General features: G+C 41.8%; 1 protein-coding gene across 13 annotated transcripts in view; it reads left to right on the forward strand.

Annotated features, from left to right (window-relative positions):
- BRIP1 (BRCA1 interacting DNA helicase 1) overlaps positions 1-24,835 on the forward strand; it is a 313,915-nt gene that overhangs the window by 82,274 nt on the left and 206,806 nt on the right. For all 13 annotated transcript variants that reach the window (XR_014214176.1, XM_082201664.1, XM_082201668.1 and 10 more), the window contains exons 5-7: positions 1,327-1,515; positions 3,602-3,732; positions 5,611-5,736. Coding sequence is in view for 12 of the 13 variants with exons in the window: in XM_082201664.1 (XP_082057790.1) it covers positions 1,327-1,515; positions 3,602-3,732; positions 5,611-5,736 (446 nt within the window). In the remaining variant the exon portion in view is untranslated. The remainder of the gene's footprint in view (positions 1-1,326; positions 1,516-3,601; positions 3,733-5,610; positions 5,737-24,835) is intronic.

Here is a 24,835-nt window from a genome sequence, read left to right on the forward strand (position 1 = left end):
TGATTTAGAGCAGATATCTACAAAATAAAATTACATGAAATGTGCTTTAATTCCCCACAATATTTCAGGTCAAATTTGGGTTGGGGCAAAAATCAGCTTGGGGTACTGTGGTTTTTTTGTTTTTTTTAAAGGATGCGGGTGGCACTGTGGTCTAAACCACAGAGCCTAGGGCTTGCTGATCCAGAAGGTCGGCGGTTCGAATCCCTGCAACGGGATGAGCTCCTGTTGCTCGGTCCCTGCTCCTGCCAACCTAGCAGTTCGAAAGCACGTCAAAGTTCAAGTAGATAAATAGGTACCACTCCGGCAGGAAGGTAAACGGCGTTTCCGTGCACTGCTCTGGTTCGCCAGAAGCGGCTTAGTCATGCTGGTCATATGACCCGGAAGCTCTACGCCGGCTCCCTCGGCCAATAAAGCGAGATGAGCTCCGCAACCCCAGAGTCATCTGCTACTGGACCTAACGGTCAGGGGTCCCTTTACCCTTTTACTGTTCTTTTAAAGCTGTGATTACGAAGTGTGTTTTAAGTGCAATATACAATGTGACACTAGATGGCAATGGTGAGCCCTATGGAAAACACTATATTTTTAAAAACACTTTTTTTAAAAAAAAAAAGCATTTTCAAAGTGGTTTTATGTAGATTCCACCTAAATACAAGTAAAATAAACATGCTAAATTAGATAATTTTGTAAGATTGGACTGAGGAACTTTTCTGAGCTTGAGGACTGTGTTCCCTAATGGGCAAGTTTCAGTGTGTGTGTGTGTGTGAGAGAGAGAGAGAGAGATATGCCAGTGGTGGGTGCAGCATCCGGTGTGACTCTTAACTTTGGGGGGGGGGGCCGGGGAAGTAATGTCGGAGGTTTCTGCATAGATACCCACATACTACGTATATCTCTCCATCCTCCATCCAAGCAAGCAAGAAGAACTATTACAAATCAAGGATACATTCCTGCTCACAAAAGCACTCAAGATGGTGTGAAGCAGGGCCTATTAGGGATGTAGCTGGCAGACAGGGTGCGAGTAGACTGGGAAAATCCCAACGGCTAAATAGGCAGGCCTGGCAGGCATTTGGCCCCAGAGTCTCATGTTGCCCACCGCTGCTCTGTAGCATTGGAAACTTTTCTGATGTAAACTGTTGCAACACACACCTCTCTGTGTCACGGCATGCAAGGGACACCATGAGCCCTCTCTCCTGGAACACTTCTTGGTGGGTGACTCTTGTTGTGGTGGGAGGTCCAGCTGGATCAGGTCCCGAGGTGATCTTCATTGGGCTCCCTCTTTCTTGGAGTTTTAAAAAGAAGATAAATAATATTCCCCTATTTGCTCTTCAGACAAACCGCTTGATGACTTACCATGTTCAAAGGAATGCAAGAAGCCAGAGACCTTGATGCCATGTGGCTGTCGCTGTCATGCAGCTCAGGCCCAGAACAGTGTAGCGGTGAGCCAAGACGCATCTTGTTCCTTCACCAACAGCGAAACGGTGACACCCGTGAAAAGTGGAACCAAGTCAAGAAACAAAGGTAATTTTCAAACCACTTCTTGGAAGGTTTCTTAGACTGCTTTGAAGGGCACGTGCCGTATTGATGTCCTTCAAGGGTGAGCTTGCAAAGACCCATTGTAAGATATAGCATCCAGGCAATTAGGTCACGAAGCTTTACAATAGTTGGTGGCCTTAGAAGGAAAAGCTGGGATTATTGGTCAGATGTGTTTAGTAACACGACATATGGGTTAGTATCTTCTGAGGTTCAATTAATAATTTCATTTGAGGGGGATAATAAGCAGGGCACCATGGCCTTTTGAACCATATCGGTGTGTGTGTTATTGTGTTCATTTGTTAGTAGGTTATGAAGTTTTGTATTTTTATATTGTAAGCTGCCCTGTGATGCTCAGATGAAGGGCAGTAATATCAGAACTTGCATTAGGACCCCTGTAAGGAACCACTTTTGGCTGGAGGATTGGGTTTGAAAATAACCTAACCCTCTGCAGGCTGCATTGACAGGTGGGCAGCTAGCTAGGGCTGATGGGAGCTGTAGTCTCCCCTGCCAGTCAGCTGAAGTTAGGTGTAAGAAAAATAAATAAGCACAGAAACTGTTGGAAGTGTGCCTTTTGCATTTGACACCTTTCCTTGTCACTGTTTTTGGAAGGAATCTGAAACACTCAGAAACTCCTAAATATCTTCAGTTCATTCCAAAAGCTGCATGATAGGGAGCGAACCAAAGGTAAAACTGGGGCTGCAAAGAAGAATGGCTCTTTTTAAGCCATTACTTGTGTTTGTTTATTTAATAAATATACCCTTATTAGAACATAAGACATTTAGGAAGTTTAAAATAAACAGTCTGTTGAAATTACATGTGTGGATAGGCTTGCTGGAACAAAATAGTTTTTAGCAAGCACAAAAAAATACATCAAGGTGCCTACCTAATAGCAATGGGCAGGGAGTTTCAAAGTGTAGGACCTATTTCTTGAAAGTGCAGAATGACTCTGATCTGGAACTTGTAGAAGTTCCATACTTTTATTTGGCACTGTTTGCAGCTGTGACTTTGCCTGTCCCATACCTGATGTTAGGTCAGTGTTTCCCAAACATGGGTCTCCAGCTGTTTTTGGACTACAGCTCGCATCATCTCTAGCTAGCAGAACCAGTGGTCAGGGTTGATGGGCATTGTAGTCCAAAAACAGCTGGAGACCCAAGTTTGGGAAACCCTGTGATAGGTGGTAGCTGGGTGTGGCTTGGCCCTGTGGCCAAATGGGATGGAGGGGCTTGGTGAGCCTAATTGGACCTATGGGCCAGTGATTCCCTCTGCTACATTAGGAGCTGCGAATGTTACAGCAGAGACATGAAAAATGTTGGATTCAAGGGCTGTTTTATCTTTTATTTTGGCTTCCAGATTTTGTTGGAAAAGGTTTTTATAAGATTCAATAAAGAATAGTTTTTTCTCCAGCATCTATTCAGTGATATTAGGACAAATCAGAAGGATCCCTTTGGAGCAGCACTAGTGTCAATGTGGTCAGCCAGCTGTGGAAACCTTGGAACACACAGTGCTGCAGCAGAGTCGGTGTATACTGCCTAAGACAGAGGCCTCATCTGCACTACACATTTAAAGCATCATCATACCTTTTTAAACATCCATGGCTTCCCCAAAGAAGCCTGGGAACTACAACTTGTTAAGGGTGCTGAGAGTTGTTAGGAGGCTCCAATTCCTCTCACAGAGCTACAGTTCACACCTTCTCTGAGATGAGGGATTGACTATTAAACCATTCTGCAAATGGTAGCTCTACAAGGTGTATTAGGGGTCTGATAGTGGTATGATTCTGCTTTAAATGTATTGTGCAGATGGAGCTAGAAATTCATAACAAAGCAGTTGGGGAAGGGGAGGTCATACTGATTTTTCTGCTGACCAGCAGAGGAGTTTGCTAGCTTTGGGTTATAATAATGAGTTCAATTATAAATGTTAGCATTTCACTTCTTTTCTAATGTGCTGTTGTGTGCTAGTTTTGTTATAATGTGGGTAGCTGGCGGCACTGTTTTATTCTTGCCATGTTTGTTGTGATTTGTTTTTTCTACAATGGCTAAATAATAGGGATTTTCTATTTTATATGTTGCCATAGCAGATGAGATCTCAAGAACCACACTCGCTTCCAAACTATCTGCAAAGAAGCAGGCGTCTTTGCATGAAGCTGGAGATGATGATTTTATAGTAGATAGGAAAAGGATTCGTTCATTAGAAACAGACCAGCAGGTGAGTAAAGTTTGCTGCTAGCAAAATTAATTCAGGTTTCCATCAGTCCAGTTATGGATCAGCACGTCAATTAAAAATGTACAGATTAGTAGGACTAAGCCACAACCCAAACCAGACTGTTGATTGCCCCCCCCCATTTCTCCTACAGAAGGCTGCTATTAGTTCAGCCTTGTATTTAAGCACTAGTCTGGTTGCTTGCAGTGACCAGGAATTGCATGCAGATGAATGAGCAGGTTTGCGGAGGATGGGTGGAACATACAGGCTTCATCCAGACTTACGCTTGTCCCATTACTTTCCTCCAGGAAAACACAATCCTTTTGACACTTGCTCCAGTTCAGCGCTAAAGATTGGGTTTTCCCCAGCAAAGCAGTCGGGCAAACAGAAAACTGCTGAAAACTGTGTCCAAAAGGCATGAGATTAGCAGAAAACCACTTGAACCCATTCTTCCTAGTGGAAGTGTAGATGGGCCCTCAGAGATGGGTCCTCAGTTTCTCCTTTGTACCTTTCATAGAAATGAGGAGAGAAGCTGTTTCTTCTGTTCTCAGCATTTAAATTCAATTATATGTTCTCCCCCTGTCAGTGCCCAATGGGCTAATAATTTGGTTTTTAAAAAATAGGATATTAACTTTTGGAAACTTATTTACAAGGCAGGATTAATTACAGGCATATCTTAAAATTAAAGTGCTTTATTTGAGGGCTGTCCGCTGATTTTTTTAAAAAGTGTTTGTGTTCGTCTGCCTTTTAATCAACTGACTAAATGTAAAGACAAATGCATATCACTGAAATTTTCTGAGATACTGGAGAAACTGTGCGATAACTGGACATAAAATGAATGAAACCTGCTAGTCATTTTGGAAGGACAGGCCATCTTTATTATGTTTTGCATGCCTTGTTACAACACCAGAGCTAAAACGGTTTTAAAATGTTGTTCCATTTGACTCGCAACAATTAGAATTTCTGTTAATCTAAAATTCAGTTGATGTAAAATTTAGTTTATATTTTTTTCCTCCAGATACTGCTGATCTACAACTCTCATTATCCCTGACTATTGTCCCTCTTTGCTGGGGGTGATGGGAGTTGTAGCTCAGCAACATTTGGAGGGCCACAGAAATTCCTCATCCCTGATCTTACTGGTTAAAGCATGCAGCCTTTCTATTCCCCGAACATCTTAAACTGTAGCTGTGTTAGAATGTAGGTTCATCATAGCTAGGACAGAGTTGGCAAAAAACTGGGGCACTTTGTGGGCACTTTCTTGAGGATGGAAAGGAACAGAGGCCGAAACTTATGGGGCAAGATGGATTTTCTTGCAGAGTAGATGACATTCCAGCCACTCAAAGGTTTTTCTACAAATACAGCCACCCATGCAACTACTAAGCATGATCACAGTTAAAGGACATGTTCCAGCCAGGCAAAAAGGACACAATAGCAGGGCTGGGGTGTGTTATGGTCTGGGAGAGGGGTGTGTGGCTTCAGCAGAGTCCCAAGGGCTAAACAGAGAAACCTGGAGTGTGCATTTGGCCCCTGTGCCCAAGTTCCCCACGTCTGCAATAGTTGGGTCCTAGCTCAGCAACTTAAGACCGAAATGGCAGAGACAACAGCAAACTAGACACGCCAGTAGTCTGACTCATGTCTTCCTCATTATGGAGTTTCAGTTACATTCCAGGGCGGATTCTTCTGATACAGGACCATGCTAACATCCAGCTGGCCTGGCCACTTTGTCCTCTAGCAAATGCCTGGACTACTTTGCAGTGTCCATGACAGACCGGTTGTGGGGAAAGGAATCCCATCAATGTAGGAACTTTTGAAAAGCCGCTGGGTTAAAAGGAGACATTGTGCCTCCGACCTGAGTTTTATAGGCATGTTGGGTGTTCCTTACAGGCAAGGAAACGGCACCGGCTGTCCCAAGGAACCCAATTGGTTGACGCTCTGGAGGTTTACCGGCAGCAGAAAAATGGGGAATTGACTGTGTGCTCTGAAAAATCGGCTCCTTTCTCTCTCAAAACAGTAAGTATGGTAGCTCTGGATTCAAGAAGCAAAGACCAATTATGTTGTTGCAGAAGAGCTGAGCATGGAAACCCAGGTGTTCTAGCTGGCCCATCTGTAGCTCCCTTTCCACCTGCTCCTGCTCCTTCTGGTGCTTTAACATTAAGAGGCTCTTACTCCAACAATGACCTTGGCAGGCTTGGTATTCAAGGCATCCCCTGCTTTAGAGTTTGCATCTCTCTCCTATGCTCTTTTATTTCAGTTTTTCTGGCCTCTGGATGTTTATAGTATGTACAGTTTCGTTTTGAAGAAAGTGTCCTTTTTCTTTCTAGCATTTCATAGTCGACATTTCTTCTTGTGGAGGTTATATAGTGGTGTATATCACCTGAATGTTATTTGATAACCGTTTTATGTTGAATGAATATAATGAGAGAGAATTGCCACTTTTCTATTGCCATGTTTCTTTCATACTCTGAACCACTTGCTGTTGTTGTTCACTTACCACAGTGTCGCCCAGCCTTCTAATAGTGGAAACACGGTTTGGCTCAAAAATAAAAGTGGATGGATCCTTTGCTCTTGTACCCCCAGGAGGTTTACTTTAAGAACGTTCTCCCCCTAGAGCTGTGTCTGTCTCCCATGTTGCTGGCTTTCGAACATCAGTTGGACACCTTTTTATTTACCCAGGCTTTTGCAGTCTGATAATAGCTGCTCAGGAGTAAACTTTCTATCTGTTTTAATGATTTGTTATAATGTTTTTAGTTTGCTGTATTTTGATAGACACCTCCTTGAGCTCTTTTGAGGAAGGGAAATCTATAAATATTATTATTATTTTTTTAAAATAGAGCAGTTATGAGTAAGTGATTGCCAACTCTGAAAAATGCCCAACCTCTTTCTGTGAATCAGTCTGTGTGCACCTCCTACTTGGAAGAAGGCAATCCCAGTGCAGTGACTCATGCAGAGATACAATAGGCAGCCTTTTCTGATGTCAAGTAATTCTTAGGTGCACTGTATTGAGAGAGAAATTCAGTATTTCAGTTGCTCCTGCTGTAGAGATGGGAGGGAATAGCTTACCCTCTGAAAAGACTATTGGATAGATGTAGAGCAAAAATGCTGGTTCTGGCAAAGATGCAGTGGGCAGCCTATTTTGTCAGTGGGTAATAGACTCACAGAACCTCTCAGTTTTATTTATTTATGTATTGGGGCGCTTGAGGCATTCACTGTGGACAGTTCAGGATTTCCTGGCTTATTTTTGCCAGTTTTTTATGTTATGTCAAAACTCAGTTCACAGCACTTGTAAAATGCTGCCTCTGAACACATTCTTCATGCTGTCTCTTTTTTAAAAAGTATGTTTCAAAAAGGTGGCCCAGGGATTTTTGTACCCCAGGCATGTGGCTAGTTTGGTTCTTTGCCTGGGCTGGCTCGTTTTACGACTCCTCTTGAAGGGATGATAGGAACAGCTAAACAAGCGCATGGACTATTACTGACACGAGTAAGTACTTACTTTTTGTGTGTGCTGTGAGTTAATGACCTCAGCTGCCACAATGACTTAATAAGTTGGACAACTTGTATTGATTTTCATTGTTGCTGTTGTAAGTGTCTAACTGAAAATCAGTGACTGCACAATTAAGTTGCTTCTATAGTTAGCGTCCTTCTTTAGTGGAGTTGAGGGTTATGGGAAATCAATAGGGATTCCTTCAGCAAAATTGCTTCACAAGTAGTGACTTCAGATAAACCCTGTCCCTTTGGAATGTACAACAGCCCAGGCTCTCATCCAAGCTTTGAAGTGAAACAAAAAACAACAACTATTTCTTAAAAAAAAATAAAAATCTCTTCTTGTTCAGACAAAATGGCAAACCATAGTTTACCTCACAGCAGAAAAGGAGGGAGGAAATCACCACATGTGAATAAAGGATGATGTGTACAAGTGCATGTGTCACTGAGGCTTGGGTAAATCGCACCAAACCATGGAGAACACTGAAGGCCCAACCCTTGTCTGCTGAGAATCTTGTCCAGGAGCCACACTGGCTTCTACTAGGCATTAGCTGCACACAAAATACGTTTGGATATCCTACTAAACTGTGGTTTAACCAGACGTAAACAAGGCTAGCCTTCTCCAAGGTTTGCATTCTCTCCCCTCCCTCCTTCTCCAGCAAGTTTGGGCTGCGAGTTTTGCTTATAGTTTTTGGCCAATGGCAGCTTGCCAAAACTATGGTTCCTTTAAATGTGCCAGCGTCAAAAACCACTATTTGAAGTTGGCTTGCTTGACACCAGCCACAGCTAACGCGCAAACTACAGAAAAACGCAACTAACTGGTTAATGAAAAGTAATGTGAAAGTAGGGGCAAGCCCAATAAGAGGCTGGACTCATTCACACCCTGCTGACTGTAGTTCAGTGTCACATCTGCATGCAGTCAATTTTTCAAACATATATTCTCAGTCGTAAGGGCAAAAAAAAGTTTTTTAACCAGTCAGAGCTGAGATTCCCAGGAAGCTGAGTTCTACAAGCTGTGGTTCAATGTTATGTTTGGACTACCTCAGATTCTTTGAAAGTTTGTCTCTACAAGTGCGGAACCCAAAACAATGAGTTGTTTTTGAAACTGTGAAGGCCAGTTCATGCATGTTTCTTTGTCTTTGACATGTCGGAATAAGGTGTTGCAGGTATGAAAACACAGATAAAACCTCCATCTTGTGTCTGGTCCAGAAGATGCAGCTAATGCAGAATGCAGCAGCCAGACTGCTCACAGAACCAGGCTACTGGCAGCATGCCACTCTGTTGCCAGTGGTTACCAGTTTGCTACTGGACCAAGTTCAAAGTTCTTGTGTTACTTCACAAAGCCCTGAACAACTTGGGCCCAAAGCACCTTAAGGACCACTTGGTTTCTTATGCTCCACCTTGATTTCTGAGATCTTCTAATGGGACATTTTTGGTGGTCCTGTTGACTCCCACATGTCAACAGATATTTGTCAGAAGCCACCACTGCTCCTTATACACTGACCAGATGTCTGGAAGCTGTGGCTGGATGGTTACGTGGGAGCCGGTTGAAGTTAAATCCTTCGAAGACAGAGGTCCTCTGGCTGGGACGGAGCGATATGGGATTGAGGGGGCAACTCCCGTCTCTTGCGGGGGTGCAATTAGTGCCAGCATCATCCGTGAAGAGTTTGGGTGTAATCTTCGATACCTCCCTCTCTATGGAGGCGCAGATTACAGCTATAACAAAGGCGGCATTTTTTCATCTCCGCCAGGCTAAGCAGTTGGCTCCTTATCTCTCTCGCCCTGACCTAGCCACTGTGATCCATGCGACGGTCACCTCCAGACTGGATTATTGTAACTCGCTCTACGTGGGGCTGCCCTTGAGACTGACCCAGAAACTCCAGCGGGTGCAGAATGCCGCAGCGAGACTCCTTACGGGGTCTTCGCTGCGAGATCATATCCATCCGGTGCTGTACCAGCTGCACTGGCTCCCGGTGGAGTACAGGATCAGGTTTAAGGTGCTGGTTTTAACCTTTAAAGCCCTATACGGCCTAGGACCCTCGTACCTACGGGACCGCCTCTCCTGGTATGTCCCACAGAGAAATTTACGGTCTGCAAATAAAAACACCCTAAAGATCCCAGGCCTCAGAGAGGTTAGGCTGGCCTCAACTAGAGCCAGGGCCTTCTCGGCCGCGGCTCCAATCTGGTGGAACGCTCTGTCACAAGAGACTAGAGCCCTGCAGGACCTGGCATCCTTCCGCAGGGCCTGCAAGACAGAGCTGTTCCACCAGGCCTTTTGTCAGGGCGCAGCCTGACCCCCTCCTCTGGCAATCTGCACAAAAATTTGCTTGATGGTTGCCATTAATTTGATTTTAATTTGATTTAATTAATGTTATAATGAATGTTTTAGAATGTTGAACTATTTTTATTGTTGTTAGCCGCCCTGAGCCCGGCTTCGGCTGGGGAGGGCGGGATATAAATAAAATTTATTATTATTATTATTATTATTAGATGCCTTCCTAGAAACACTACTATTCAGGCAGGCCTTTCAAACCAGAGATTCTTTATCCAACTAACTTTTACTGATGTGCTTATATATATATATATATCATATGAAAACATGGTTTATAAATCTTTAAATAAATAATTGAAGGTATCTAGAATCCTAAAATCAGCTTTTCAGTGGAGACAGCTCAGGTGTTTGGCCGAGAGTCACCAAAACGTTGGTGACCAAATTACATGACTTGGCTGTGTAAATGCTGCCCGTGGCCTTGGATGTTATGGAAAGCAATGGAAGGGGCCTTTCTTTTACATTACTGTGTAATATTCATGCTCGTTTCAGTGGAATCTTGTAAGCTTTTAAAACCAGTTGGGGACGGGAGATCTTTTAAACAATTTTAAGTGATTTATTAATCAGAGCTCAAATAGCGTTCCAAGTTAAAGCCGTTTCTTTAAGTACTGAATAATTTTGAAATTCCATTAAATGCAAATGGGTCAGATTGTCTGCCAAGGTAACTCCATTGATTTTTTTCCCCTTCACTGAAAGCATGTCAGCAGAAAAACCTGGCCCTGTGAATCAATGTATGAACTTTTAATAATATATGACACACCTACTGAACTCTCACTTGCGTAAATCTGTTTTGTTTAATACAGTGTAGGTGTATTGATTGGAATGCAGAGCATTCTGGGAAGGCGGAATGAGTGGCTCCTGGACTGTCTGTCTGTCTGTCTATCTATCCATCTATCCATCTATCCATCTATCTAGATTGTTTCCTCCAATAAGTCACAGTGATGTAAAACAGCTATCTCCACTCCCCATTTTATCCTTGCAATAACCCTGTGAGGTGGGTTAGTCTAAGAGATAGCTCCTGGCCCAAATTCTTCCAGTGAGAGCTTCATGACTGAGTCAGAATTTGACCCCTGGTTCCCCCCGTCTTAGTCCAACACTATACAACACCTCGGCTCTTCTCTCTCCCTCCCTGGCTTCTTTAACCTTTAAAGTGCTAGTTTTATGCTTTAAAGCCTTAATTGATTTGGAACCAAGCTACTAAAGTCTGCTGCACCTATATCAGTCTTCCCGTTTTTTAAGATCATAAATGGAGGCCCATCTCACCTGCCTGCTGTGCCAGCAGTTAGATTGGTGGGCGCTAGGAGATTGGAGATGGCCTTATTTGTAGTAGCTCCATGTCTCTGGAATGCTTTAGCATCTGGGGTCTGGCAGCCCCATTATTACCAGCACATTCAAAAGGCTCTGAAGACATACCTGTTTTTCTTTGAGGAGTACTTGTTGGATTAATGTTTTTTGTTGTATCTTGTTACTGGATTTTAACATTTTTAGGCTTCCTTTTCTGTTGAGCATTGCTGGTTTTATTTATTGTTTTGTTGTGCTCTGATTTATCTTCTAAGCCTCTCTAAGATGACTTTTGCTCTTAAAGGTGACTTTAAAATATTTGCAGGGAATCATTTTTAAAAAACTGTAAAGTGGTTCAGTCCATTCTACCACCTCACTGCACTGCATGGGTGGGTATGTGTGTACGTGTACACACACAGATGGAATAACAACCATTCCCATTGTAGCTTTACTAGACAAATGGTTGCTATTCAACCAGATTTACTCAGAATTAGATCCATTGAAATTAATGTACCTAACATTCATCCTCATTAATTTCAGTGGATTTAAAATTTATATTGCGCTCATCACTAACAAAAAAAAGTTTTTTTGCTAAAAAGAAGAGGACCTATACCTGTTTTAGTGCACAATAATTTTTTATTAGTGTACAGAAAAGCTTTGTAGAATTTAAAATCTGCCAAACTCTGTGGTATTTCATTGTCAAGAACTCTGGAGCCCAGCAGGGGGCACTGTTGGTTTTCAGATGCAAACGCTTAAAAAGAACCTGAACAACATCAAACTTCAAGTTCTCTTCTGAATTACAACAGAAATCCATAATTGCTGAGCCAACTACAGGTTTCTCTCTCTCTTTATATATATATATATATATATAGAGAGAGAGAGAGAGAGAGAGAATAAACCACAACTTAGTGATATTTATGTATGCAGCACTTTAGCCTGTTAAAATGAGCTTGTGGATTATAGAGCAAGAGTAAAGGAAAATTGCCACCTGTGGCAGAAAGCAGTTTCTGCTTTGAAGTGGAAGTTTTATTAGGGCAGTTTCCATTCATGAACCTGACTGTAACAATTTATTAGGTAAATTGAACTTTTGAAATTGTAGAGGGGCTGGACTTGTGTGTGGCTGTGCTTTTTTGGATCATTCAGAACTCTTATTTTTTAAAATTGGTGTGAAGAAGAATGGGCCTCTTATCTATTTGATTTGATTTTTTACCTGCCCTCCACTATGAAGTCAGAGGGTGGGTTTGAACAATATGATACATAATATCATACACTAAAAAACAACTAAAACAGTTTATGCAAGCAGTTCCCAAAATGCCCTCCTCACACGACATGAAAATTGCTGAGGGGGAGCCTTGGCAGCCCAGTTCATGATTTTTCTGCCAGTTGTTGCAATTGTGCTCGATGCTGTATGATTTTTTTTTAAAAAATACATTACGTTTCTTCTTTTTATATATTGTATTTTCTATTGATTTCTAATTGTAATGTAATAAAATATAGTACATTTGGGTTTTTTTAGTTTACAATATCCGTGGTTTATGCAATTATAAAAATAAAACAATTCCAGACAAAAGCAGCAATAATGTAGGTCAGGGGTGGCCAACTCCCAAGAGACTGCGATCTACACACAGAGTTAAAAACTGGCAGAGATCTACCCCCTTTTTAGGGGTTCAGGTCAAAGTTGTTGAGTTTTTTTAGGGAGAAGGGAGGCACCATTTTTATGGGCTGCAGGCTAAAATGTTGAGCTTTTTTTAGTGGAGCTAAAGCTGTTGAGCTTCTGGGGGGAGCAGTGATCTACCGCAGACATCCAGTGATCTACTAGTAGGTCATGATCTACCTGTTGGACGTGCCTGATATAGGTTAAATGAAACAGAAGAGATGCATCCCACAAAAATACCTGAACTTATGCACCAAGGCCAGGATAAATAGGTGTATCTTCTGTTTCTGGCAAAATGTTGGTGCTAGACACACTTTGGTAGGGAAGGAGTTCCACAGTTTTTAGGGGCTGCCACAGAGAAAGTGCTCTCTTGGCATCTGAACTCTCTTGTTCTGACTCATAGAGAAGTACAGTCATACCTCGGGTTGCGAGTACTGCAGGTTGTGCGTTTTCGGGTTATGGACCGCGCTGAGCCCGGAAATACCGGAACACTAAATGTCGTCAGGCGTGTGCGCAGTCATGGCGCTGCAGGTTGCAAACGTGCCTCCTGCATGGATCACGTTCGCAAACCGAGGTATGACTGTATAAATAAGGGTTGGAGGAGTGTGGGGGTGCCTGCTTTGCAAACCTTATAATTGTGTGATTAGTGTCCCTCTCCAGTTTGGTGAACACCTTGCTCTGTTACACATGTACCATATCTTCCTGTAAAATGTCAGAATTTGTGGCCACTGTCTTCCTTTGCAGATTCTGTATTGTGAACCTTATATGTCCAAAATATGCGCATAATAAGCTAGTCGCGTTGTCTGCTCAAAATGTGAAAGTTCACAAGACTCAGGTTTCAAAATCTGTTTAAAGTGACTCTTGAACTAATGAAAAAGTTAATTATAATCCAGTTCTTAATCATCTTTTTAGATAAAGGGCTTGATTATTTCAGGTTGGTACTACAGAGCCAGAAGAGGAAAAAGACTGACTGCACTTAATTAGGTGGATAGATTTTTGATAATGAAACTCGGCACCAAACCATATTAAATCTGTAGGGTAGGCAGGGCCTAAAGCTTGATCCTTCAAAACTATTTCAGTGCCTTAAAGCCCAAAAGTTGGTTTTCTTTTTTAAAAATTAATTTTGTAAAAGACAGGGCTACAAATCATAAATAACCAACAGAGGAGAGGTAGGTAAAAATAAATAACTTATAAAACTAAGTTCGACATTTAATCTGCTTATTTTGTCTTTCTTAACAAGTTTCATAGTGTACAGCACAGAGTTACCAAGAGACTGGTCACTGATCTCCAATGTCCAGTCCTAGCAGCAAAAAAATTGGTGGGTGCATACCTTGCTGGTGTATTTAGGGCCTCTGTGTCTAATTTATTTATATTCTTAATAAAACAATACCAGACTGGATTAAAGGTGCCTCTTTTAATATCCCTATGTCTGGAGCCCTGGCGAGCCACCGCTAGTCGGTTTAGATAATACTGAGATAGATGGACCAACGGTCTGACTCAGTATAAGGCAGTTTCATGTGTCTCCCTATCATGGACTTCAGATACTACAAGTGTGAAGTCTACCCACTGCTACTCTAAACCAGGGCTGGGCAGAAGGTAGATCTCTGAATGATTGGCAGTAGATCACCAAGGATTCCCAACTCCCACTGGTTTAAAATTAGCAATAACCTCAGCTCCACCTCAAAATTAGGGGTGTTGCTGGGGCAGGAGGAATCAGGAGTCGGTCTTTTGTGAAAGGGCTGAGAGCTCAGTTTTTCAGACACTGAAAACAAATTCATGGGCTGGAATACACTTGAAGGTGCCTTGCTTAAAGCACATGCCTAGCTTGCTTACTAAGCCCTATTTTGTACTTGGCTCTAATGTGTAGACCTTGGGAGTTCTAGGAAAAAACAAGGTAGCTCTTACAAGCTTGAAGTGTGCTCACCCCTGCTCTACACGACTAATATTTGTGATTGAGAAGTTCTTTGTAAGGAATGCTTCACACTATTAGGGCAGAATTCAGCTGGTGTGATATTGGGTACTCACATCCCTCAGAAGTGCAGGAAGGGAACATTGCAGGCATGGAGAAAGAAAAGGAGGTGGTCTGAATAATCCCTGTACCCCTAAATTTTCTGTTCATAAAATGGGCAATGTGTTGGCAATCACATGCATCATGCAGGCATGCTTGTCAGGCAGCTGTGGGTGTGTCCTGTGACTGACCGTATCATGAATTTCTTTTGTAATGTGTGAAACTGCCCTTAGTCACAACATTTACTTTATTTTTATATGTTGACTCATGTTCTCATGTACTTAACTAGAAGACAATATCCTGAGGGCATTCCAAAGCTGCTGGGCTCTTCCTAAAATGGGAGAATAGAATGGAATGACAAAAAGAAAAGAAAAGAGTAAATAAGCATTTCACATTTATTCCTTCCCTCACTGCTTCAATAAAATGTAGGAAAAATCTGAAGCTGAGTCAGACCATTGGTTCATCTAACTCAGCCTTATTTAGACTGACTGACAGGGGTGCTCCAAGATTTCAGACAAGGTCTTTCCCCAGCTCTACCTGGAGATGCCTGGGCTCTCCTGCATGAAAAACAGAGGCCCTGCCACGGAACTATGACCCTTCACCCTCGAGTCCAGCATTGTCTACACCAGGTTAATGGAAGATAATGGACTACATATCCCGCAATGTCTGGAGGTGTTGCAGGTTTACCAACCCTGGTCTATGCTACCTGGCATTGCCTTCAGATAGGAGTATTTCCCAGCTTGATCTGGAGAGTGCCAGGGATTGAACCTGGGGCCTTGCACGTGCAGCAAGTGTTCTACTGCTCACAGCAGGGACAGGGAACCTGATACCCCCAAGATGATGTTCGGTTTCAACTTCCATCAACCCCAGCAAGTGTGGCCAATTGGTGATGGATGATTGGAGTGCAGTCCAACAGCACACAAAGCCACAGCTTTCCCCTCCCTGATTTATGGTATTCACTCAGACACTGCACCAAGTGACATAGTGCAATTTCTTTCTAGACATTTTGAGGGATTCCCACCCCCCCTTAACATCTTTCAGCGACCTGCTCACCTCATTCTGCCCTTTCTGTTGAAATGAGCTTCTGGCAGTGACTCTACAGTGTGGTTTGCAGCTCAGGGAAAGGAGACAAAAGCAAGAGGCATGATAAAGGTAGCCTGGGTAAATTTTTGCTCTTATTACCTTTTGATCATGCACAGTGGGTGAGCATTGTGCCTGCTGTGGTGTTCACTGACAATATGCCCTTTTAACGGATGTTTTTCTTTCCCTTCTGCTAACAACACATTACAGAAGCAAGGCCCTTGCATAGAGCCCTTTGAATATACATATGTGTTGGTTTTGGAGATCCCACTTAGTCCTTAACCCAGAGGGCATGTATTTCCAATGGAACAATTAAAGCATATTTGTTCAGTTGAAAGAAACCATAGGTTGCGTAAGGGGGGGAATGGAGTGGGGGAATCTTTTTGAAAAGAATTGCATTTATATTTAACAGTAAAAGGGCACTGAGCTTTTTGTTTGGGCCTGACCTTTTATCTTAAAAGGGTGCTTTTTGTTTTTTTGTTTTCTTTTTAAAAAAGGGAGAGACCTTTGTGTGTAACTGATGACTGGCAGCTTAGTAAAAGCAAGACTTCAAACACAATTGGTGTAGTTCAGTAAACACAGCTCAGCTGCACATCTTTATATATTTAAACTATGGCAGCCTTGCAGATGAAAGCAAAATAAGTTGCTTGCCGACATTTCACCCTGTGCTGTCTCACTTACCCACATACACTTGTGTTAGTTGTTTGCAGCACATCCATGGAAAATAAAGAACTAGTATGCCTGATCACTTAGAGATGTTTTTAATTGCTGCAGGTGAACAGGTAAAAATGCCTGTTAAGAGGCTTGAACTGTGGTCCTTTGTACCAGGGCTTTTTCACTGTTCTGTTCTTATTGGAGTGCACTCTGTTGCATTTGAGGTCAATCCTGAGAATCTACCTGTCTTTTGGAGGTCATGTATTGATGCTGTGGGAAATTATTAAGCCCTAGAACTCTGTGGATCATCCCTTATGTGTTTTCCTCACCTCCCTCCCCCCCCCCCCCGCTGTTGTTCCAGGAGTTCAGGAGCTCCTATAAATCTGTTCTGAGTAAAATAGCATCTTAGTCTGTGGGGTACCTGTGCACTTCCTATTGATTATTTGATTTCTTTTCCCTTTATTGACTGTCACGCCAACTTTGGTCATTTAATTAGACCCTGCCTTGTCTTCCTGTTCCAGAGAGTGGGTTGGTTTTTTTGTTTGGGGTTGCTGCTGTTGGGTTTTTGTATCTGTATTTTAGATCTTATGATTTATGTGGGAATTGTTCAGCTTGGTTGTGTGTTTTTTGATGTTTTATTTATTGTTTATGACTTCTTTTTATGTTGCAGTTGTGTGTGTTTTTTCATGTCCTAAGCCACCTTGAACATGATTTGAACTTTGGAAAGGCATCACGCAAATAAAATTATGTCTTTATGTATGTATGAAAATTTAACATATTTATTGAATTTACACCCCAACCTTCCTCCCTAAGGAGCTCAGGGAGATAAACAGATACACAGTCTTAAAACAGAGTGGAAGCATTTTAAAAACAGTTAAAGCATTCTAAAAGCAATTACAAATAAAAACATCTAAAAGCAGTTTCAGTTGAAAATATTATAAAAGAAGTTACAGTTTAAAGCATTATTTCATCCAGTGATAACAGGATCACCTGGAATAGCAATTAAATGTCTGGGTGAACAGGAATGTTTCCAAACTCCTCTTGAAAGTTGACACTGATGGAGACACGCGCACCACACACTGAAAAAGCTCTGGTAGGCCAGCACAACTGGGTGCAAGGCCATTTGCATCAGTTGCCTCAAAACTATGGAATGATGTCTACTTAGAGGTAGACCATTTGTCTTTTCTGGCTCTTTACAGATGATTTCAAAGTGCATTCATTTGAGCTTTGTTACTGCTGGGGAGTCTTCAGGGGTGCCTCCCCCCCCCCCCCCGAGGAACACTTTGTTAGCTCTTTAATTTTGTGTTTTGTTTTAACTTTGTACACTTCCTTGAGCCTTGGAAAGGCAGCACAGGCACATTGAATAAAGAAATAAATGTGATTTCTTCTTTATTTCCAGTGACTTTATTATCGGTGACCAGTCTGTAGTAGCCTTTAGTTTTTGCCCTTCATAGTCCTTTTTGCATTTTCCATAGAAATATTATTTTATATTTTGCTGTGTAATGGGCCTCTGCTCAGAAACTGAGTTATATAGCATAAGATGATGATGATTAACTTCTATACCACTTACATACCAAAATGGCTCCTATGAGGTTTCCCAGTATGAAAGCCATACACAATTAAGATACACAATGAAACAGTTACATCAAATATCTACAATTAAAATCTACAACAAAATAAGCCCATTAGAATGCGTAGCAATTAAAACAGTTAAAAGAGCAAGTAAAACAATTAGTTCAGAGTGTTTGTACTAGTGGGAATGCTTGCATAAACAATTGTGTCTTAAAGAGGTGGTGGGATGTAAATACTGATCGGGCGTCTCATGTTTCATCACTGGTGCCACCACTGAAAAAACCCACCACTGTGTTACCACAAGCCAATCATCATCAAGCTGTGGCAGTACATAAGAACATAAGGCCAGTCTAGTCCAGCACCTATTCTCAGAGCGGCCAAACAGATGCTTATAGGAAGCCTGAAAGGCAACAATCCTTTCTCCTCTTGTGAGTTCCTGCTCCTGGTATTCAGAGGTACACTGCCTCTGATAGTGAAAGTAGAACAGCCTTTGTTGCTAGCATCCACTGATAGCCTGTTCCTATATGGAGCTGTGTGGTCTCCTCTTAAAGCCATCCATATTGGTGGCCATCACTACCTCTTGTGGGAGTGAATTTCAGAGTTTAACTACCGGTATGTGCTTTGTTCAGGATTACTTTTCTTTTGTCTGTACTGAATCATCCAACGTTCAATTTAATTTGAAGTCCTTGGATTCTAGTATTATTGGAGAGGTAGAAAAAAACTTCTCAGTCTACTTTCACCACACTATGCATAATTTTATATACCTCTAGCTGGCACATGGGACCCTTCCCCAACTTGATGTTGGTGTTGGACTCCCATCTCTCATCAGTGCCCCTCAAAAATTGTCTATCTGGTGGTTTGACTCATTCCTTATATGCAATCACTGGAAGGTAAAGCTTCCATTGTTGCAGAAGCATTGGGTCTGCTGAAGCACAGACTCTCGTTGGTTTTTATTTTTTTATTTAATTTTATTGAGATCATGGGGCGGCTGCGTTAAGGAATCCCTACTTACACTCAGGCAAGAAAGTAAACAGTAAATGGAGAGTAGTGTAACAAACACTTGGAGTATCAAGAAACAGCTGTGAAAAGGATCTGTCTTAATGTGCTAGCCCATTGCAGTTTAACATATTGCTTACAACCTCCACAATGGGGTCCGAGTGACTTCGGTTACACATTCCAGGAGACTGGCAGTCTGTTACAATCAGAGCGTGGGCTCTCAAGCCGGGCTAGCTTACGGCGGATGGGATGAAGAAAGTTGTGGATTTGTATTACACACTCTCACCTGACACAGTATCCGATCCCTTACTCTCGCTGATTGACGTCCTGAATGAGCTCTTTGAAGCAAGCTCCAGCTTAATTAAAACGTTTGCTTGGTTAGCGGTGATCTGTGAAAGCCGGTGATAAATATTGAATCGGGTTCACCTGCTGGTTACTGCGAGTGGATAAACAGCTGCTTTGTGCAGTTTAATCAAGAAGCTGAAGACTACGCCTTCTAAAAAGAAGGTTTTCTTTTTAAGAGAAGCTTTAATAATGCCACTCCAGTTATCTTAGTAGGGTGCTCTTGTGTGAGATTTCGCACACTGGACATTCACCACCAGGCAGGTTTTGTTTCCTATGATATGCAGATGGGGAATATCAAGGAAGCGCTTACAGCTACTGATGTCAAGGATCATAACCCCGCTGTTTTGTTTAGCCTTAGTTTGCATGCAATTTTGATTTCTGTTTCTGATGTTTTCATTCTTTGCCTTTATAACTGCTGACCTTCTAAACTGGCTTATCCTGGGTAGCGCTGTCCCCCAGAACAGGGGAGCCATGGTGATGGTTTGGCCATTAAATGTATCTGCTCTTTGTTTTTCGTTCTGACTGTGTTTAGTCTTGGCTGCTTTGGAGGCTGATGCGGGGGGGGGGGGCACACCTCCACTAGTTAGCTAGATAGTAACTATCTCCTGCTGCACATGTTAATATTTTTCAGGACTTAAAGAGATTGGGTTAAATTCTGACCATTTCATTTCCTCCCCCATGGTATTGACTTGTAAAAACATCAAAATACAGTGGTACCTCGGGTTAAGAACTTAATTCATTCTGGAGGTCCGTTCTTAACCTGAAACTGTTCTTAACCTGAGGTACCACTTTAGCTAATGGGGCCTCTCACTGCCGCCGCACAATTTCTGTTCTCATCCTGAGGCAAAGTTCTTAACCCAAGGTACTATTTCTGGGTTAGCGGAGTCTGTAACCTGAAGCGTCTGTAACCTGAGGTACCACTGTAGCCTGTTGAATCAGGCCAATGCATCAGCTTTAATTGAATGCTTTTTACAAGGGAACTTGCAGGCACCTGTGGCCACTGTTTCGGCAACCCTTGGCTTACGGCAGGCTTCCTCAGCCTTGGGCATCCAGATGTTTTTGGCCTACAACTCCCATGATCCCTAACTAGCAGGACCAGTGGTCAGGGATGATGGGAATTGTAGTCTCAAAACATCTGGAGGGCCGAGGTTGAGGAAGCCTGGCTTATGGGATCTGAGCTGGTAGTGACTGACCAGGAAGGAGATCTCAAAATTGTGCTGGATAGCTCAATCAAAATATTGAATCAGTGTGCGGCAGCTCTGTAAAAGGCAAAGTCCACAAATAGGGATCATTAGGAAATGAATTGAAAGCAGAACAGCCAGTGTTATAATGCCATTTTTACAGATTTGTGGTGTGATCACACTTGGAATACAAATCTGGTCACTGTTCAAAAACGATATTAGAGCTGGAAAAGATTCAGAAAAGGGCAAGTGAAATGATCATGGAGCTGGAAACCTCTTCTGTGAGGAAGCCTTAAAACAATGTACGGCTTTTGAGTTTGGAGAACTATGGCCAATGGAGAGAACTACAATGAGGCCAACCAGAGCCCGCCCCCCCCCCAACACACCAGAAGGCAAGAGGGCTTCATGGTACAAATGCCAGATGCCTTGAGAAGTACAGCAAAGATGGACCCAATAATTTTGCTTATTTGCTGCAGGAAGTTGGTACTTGGAATGTTATAACAAACACGGGTATGGACTAGGGCACTAACAGAGAAGCTGAGCAGACAATGGACAGCATTGAAAGGACAACCAGAAGATGTCGGCTTTATTAATGTTTGGTTTTGCCTTATTCAACATGTAAAAAAGAACACTTTAAATCCTCCGACTTTGCATGGAAGGCTGTGGAGGGACCTTTTAGGAGGAAACTCCGGGATTCTTGAAGAGATGGCATTTTTGAGTGTATGATTGCTTCTGTGGGTTTTTTTTTTTGGGGGGGGTTCTTCTACTTTGTATTTTCTGACGGTTGTGTCCAACACCAGTCCTACTAGGAGTGAGACCTGTTAATAATAATGAGCATGGCTAGCTCAGGTTCATTAATTTCAGTGGGTCTACTCTAACTAAAACTTTGTTAGATGCAACCCTGACAATTCAATAAAATATAAATTAATTAAAAACCTATGTCCTTTAAACAGGACTGCAGAGTTTGTTGTGGGAGGTGGGCTCCATATGTTACCTGGTAGTGAGGCTGCCCAGGACTCTTCTTCTCCCTCCTTGACTTTCTCTGCTTTGTGTAACAGTCCCATCTGAGCCCCCAGGAGCCACTATGCCCTGGCAAGAGGGAGAAGCTTAGGGATAAGCTAGGTACCAGGGGATTTGAAACCACTGCCTGTTGTCCTCCATATGTTTCTGCCCACCAGTGCTAGCATATTTCTTTTATTGCAACAATAAAGTGTGTGCATAAGCCAAGTACTTTGTAGGTTATTGTTTTTATTACTTAGGCTGAAGGTAGAACCACATTCTGCATTAAATTTGCTAGGCGACTTCATAAAAATTCTGCTGGTGAACATATTTGGGAAATGGTGACTTCTAAGTGTTATTTTCTTTACTCTTCAAATAATGTTGTATTGGGTTCTTTCTTTAAAAGTGGGGCAGCTATGAAGTGGTGCATAAGGTATTTTTAATATTTGATTTCTCAATTCCTCACATATAAAAAAAAATCTGAGTAAAGATATAATTAGAATTGAGTTTAGAAGGAAAGAGAGAGAGAGAGAGAGAGAGAGAGAGAGAGAAAGGCAAATGTCTTTCCAATGTTACATTCCTATATGATTTTTGTTTGCTTTAGCTTAACCTACATCAAATCTGAAAAAAGGACTTGGGGTAGGCTGTTGCATTTGAGGGGATATTTTCTCATCAAACACTTGAGTGGGGCTGCTATTTTTTGAGCTTGAGTAATGTTGCTTTGAATTAATTAGTAAACGTGTGAGTTGGAAAACAGGCCGGGATTCCTCAAACTGTGCTGCAAGAGAAACTGCTAGTGTACTGTCAGGAATGTATTTATTTATTTAATAAAATTTATATACTGCTTGATTGTTAAAAACAACAACAGCAACAACCCCTAAGCTGTTTACAAATATATAGGCTTAAAAATAAAAATCATTATTGAAAACAAGCATTTTAAAATGTTCAAAAGATCACTAAAAATCAACAGTAGCCAAAGCAAAATGATACATGTAACCTTTACATGCCTGGATAGGTTCACTTCAGGAGAAGTGTTTTAAGTAGGCTCTGAAAGGAGTACAGCAAAGGCCTGTACTGATTGTCAACAGGCAGGGAGTTCAAAGGTGTAGGTGCTAAAACACGAAATGACTGGATTTCTGAATTTTTATTTATTTATTTTTTAAAAAGACTGGAATACATTTATGGGGAAAGGCCATGATGATTAGGACTGCGTTTTTTTTAAAAGTTGACAAAAAACATGAGAGAGGTTTATAAAATGATGTATGGCATGGAGAAAGTGGATAGATAAGTTTTTCTTCCTCTGTCTTCTAATACAGTAATCCTGCAACTTGCATGCATTTAACTTGTGCGGCAAAAAAATTAAATTAAAAACGGGGTGGAATTCTTGGGGAAATGACCTCTGCGCTTGCCATCAAACCCAATGGGTTTTGACCATACATACTTGTGGCTTTAGGTGCGAGCCCTGCAATATAACCCCCACTTAAGTTGTGGGCCTGCTGTCCTGGAACTCAGAATCGTCCAGCGAAACCAATTGACAGAGCATACAAAAATAAAACCTCCTTTAAACAGTGTAAAACTACGGAATTTGCAATATCATAGTTGTGATGATGGCCATTAGCACAGATGTCTTTAGAAGAAGATTAGACAGCATCATTGAAAGACAGTGGCTTTATGTTAATGGCTGCATGCATGTGAACCTCCAGGTTCAGTTGAAGTATACCTCTGAGCACCAGGTGCTAAGGAATAAGAGCAGGAGAGGACTGTTGCCTCCATGACCTGGTTTTGGGCTTCCCAGCATTTCTGTGCCCCCTGGGAAAGACTGGATGATTTGGCAGGGCAATTTCAATAACTAATGTGGGGATGAAAACAAAAGAAGAATGCTATAAATTACATTTTACTACACTAAGGCACCTTTAATAGTTTGCTTAAATAAGCTAGGTGTATTTTTTCTTTGCTGCCCCCCTCCTTTTTGCCAGTACCTTTTGTTCAGACTAGACATTCAGTACCTAACTGAAGTCTGCCCCAGACACATTATCATGCCATCCTAGAAAATGTGGTAGTGGGGGAAACTGTCTATAATCAGCTTGCTACATATTATGGGTGCAGCTCACAAAATCAGAACAGTCTATAAAAATTGCGAATGGGTGGCAACTCTATGCTTCAGTTACTTTTTAAACATACTAAGCTTTTATTTTAACAGACCTTATTTTAAAGTGCATAACTTCATCCCCGAAGACTTGTCATTTTTTTAACCAAAAAAAACCAAAAAACTGCAAGAAGAGTGTTTAAAGGAGAGAAATTCCTTTTCAGAAAGACAAATAAAGCGAAGACCTCAGTTGCTAAAATTATAATTGTAACAAACATACATATTCCTCCTCTCCGCCCAAAAAAGTTAGACAGGCACCTTCTTAAAGGTTTTATTTTTTGGCTGATGGCGTCTGTGGCTTGCAGAAATGTTATGACTACTGCAAAGCAGTTCTATACAATTTTACTGGTGACTATAAAATCAGACCAAGTTTACTACTTTCCTGATGTTGGTTTTTTAAAGTAAAAGGTAACATTTTAACGCCGCAGTAGAGGGCGAAGAGCTTATTAAAGGCAGTATTATGCCAATTTCAAACCTTTTATGAAAAACCTTTAAGGCCACCTGTAAAATAATGTTATTTTTTCTTCAACTCTTCACAGATTTTGCTGTCTTTATGCCTTTATATATACTAAAAAAAAAAAAAAATCTTCATGCCAAGTACATTTTAATTCCCCCGCCCCCTAATAAAAGCTGCAGCAGAAGGCATTCATGTTTTTATTGAAAGTCAATTAAAATTTCAGATCATCTTGATTTGCATTACAGCATCATTGCTCATATTTCTCTATTATGGGATATTCTATACTTGACTCCCAGAGGGGTAGCTATATTAGCCTGTTGTGGCAAAAACAACAAGGAGTCTTGTGGCATCTTAAAGAGTAACAAATACACTATGGCATAAGCTTTTATGCTTCTGATGAAGTCAACTGTGATCACCAAAACCTTATGCGATCTATAAATTGGCTAATCTGTAAGGTGCCACAGGGTTCCAATGTTTATACCTGACATATTGTCAAGATACAGATTGGCAGCTGGATTCCCCAGAGGCAAAAACTGCTTCTGTCGTCAGTTCTTCAGTTGTCAGCACAGAGGCAAAAAGTGTAGTAGATCAGGACTATCCAACATGGTGGACTACAGAAATTGTTGGGTTATAGCTCGCATTTCCCCTTACCATTGGACATTCTAGCTAGAACTGATGAGAGTTGTTGTCCCAACAACCTCTGGAGGGCACTAGATTAGCTGCTTCTGGTTCTCATGGCTCTGAGTTAAGATCTGATTTAAATAGGAACGTAGGAAGCTGCCTTATATCAGATCAGACCATTAGTCCATCTGGCTCAGTACTGTCGATGCTGCCAGCAGCTCTTCGGGATATCAAGTAGAAGACTTTCCCAGCCATATCTAGAAACGCCAGGGATTGCACCTACCTGAGACCTTCTGCATGCAGAAC

The sequence above is a fragment of the Podarcis vaucheri genome, assembly GCF_965113315.1.
Source record: "Podarcis vaucheri genome assembly, chromosome: 15".
Classification (NCBI taxonomy): Eukaryota; Metazoa; Chordata; class Lepidosauria; order Squamata; family Lacertidae; genus Podarcis; species Podarcis vaucheri.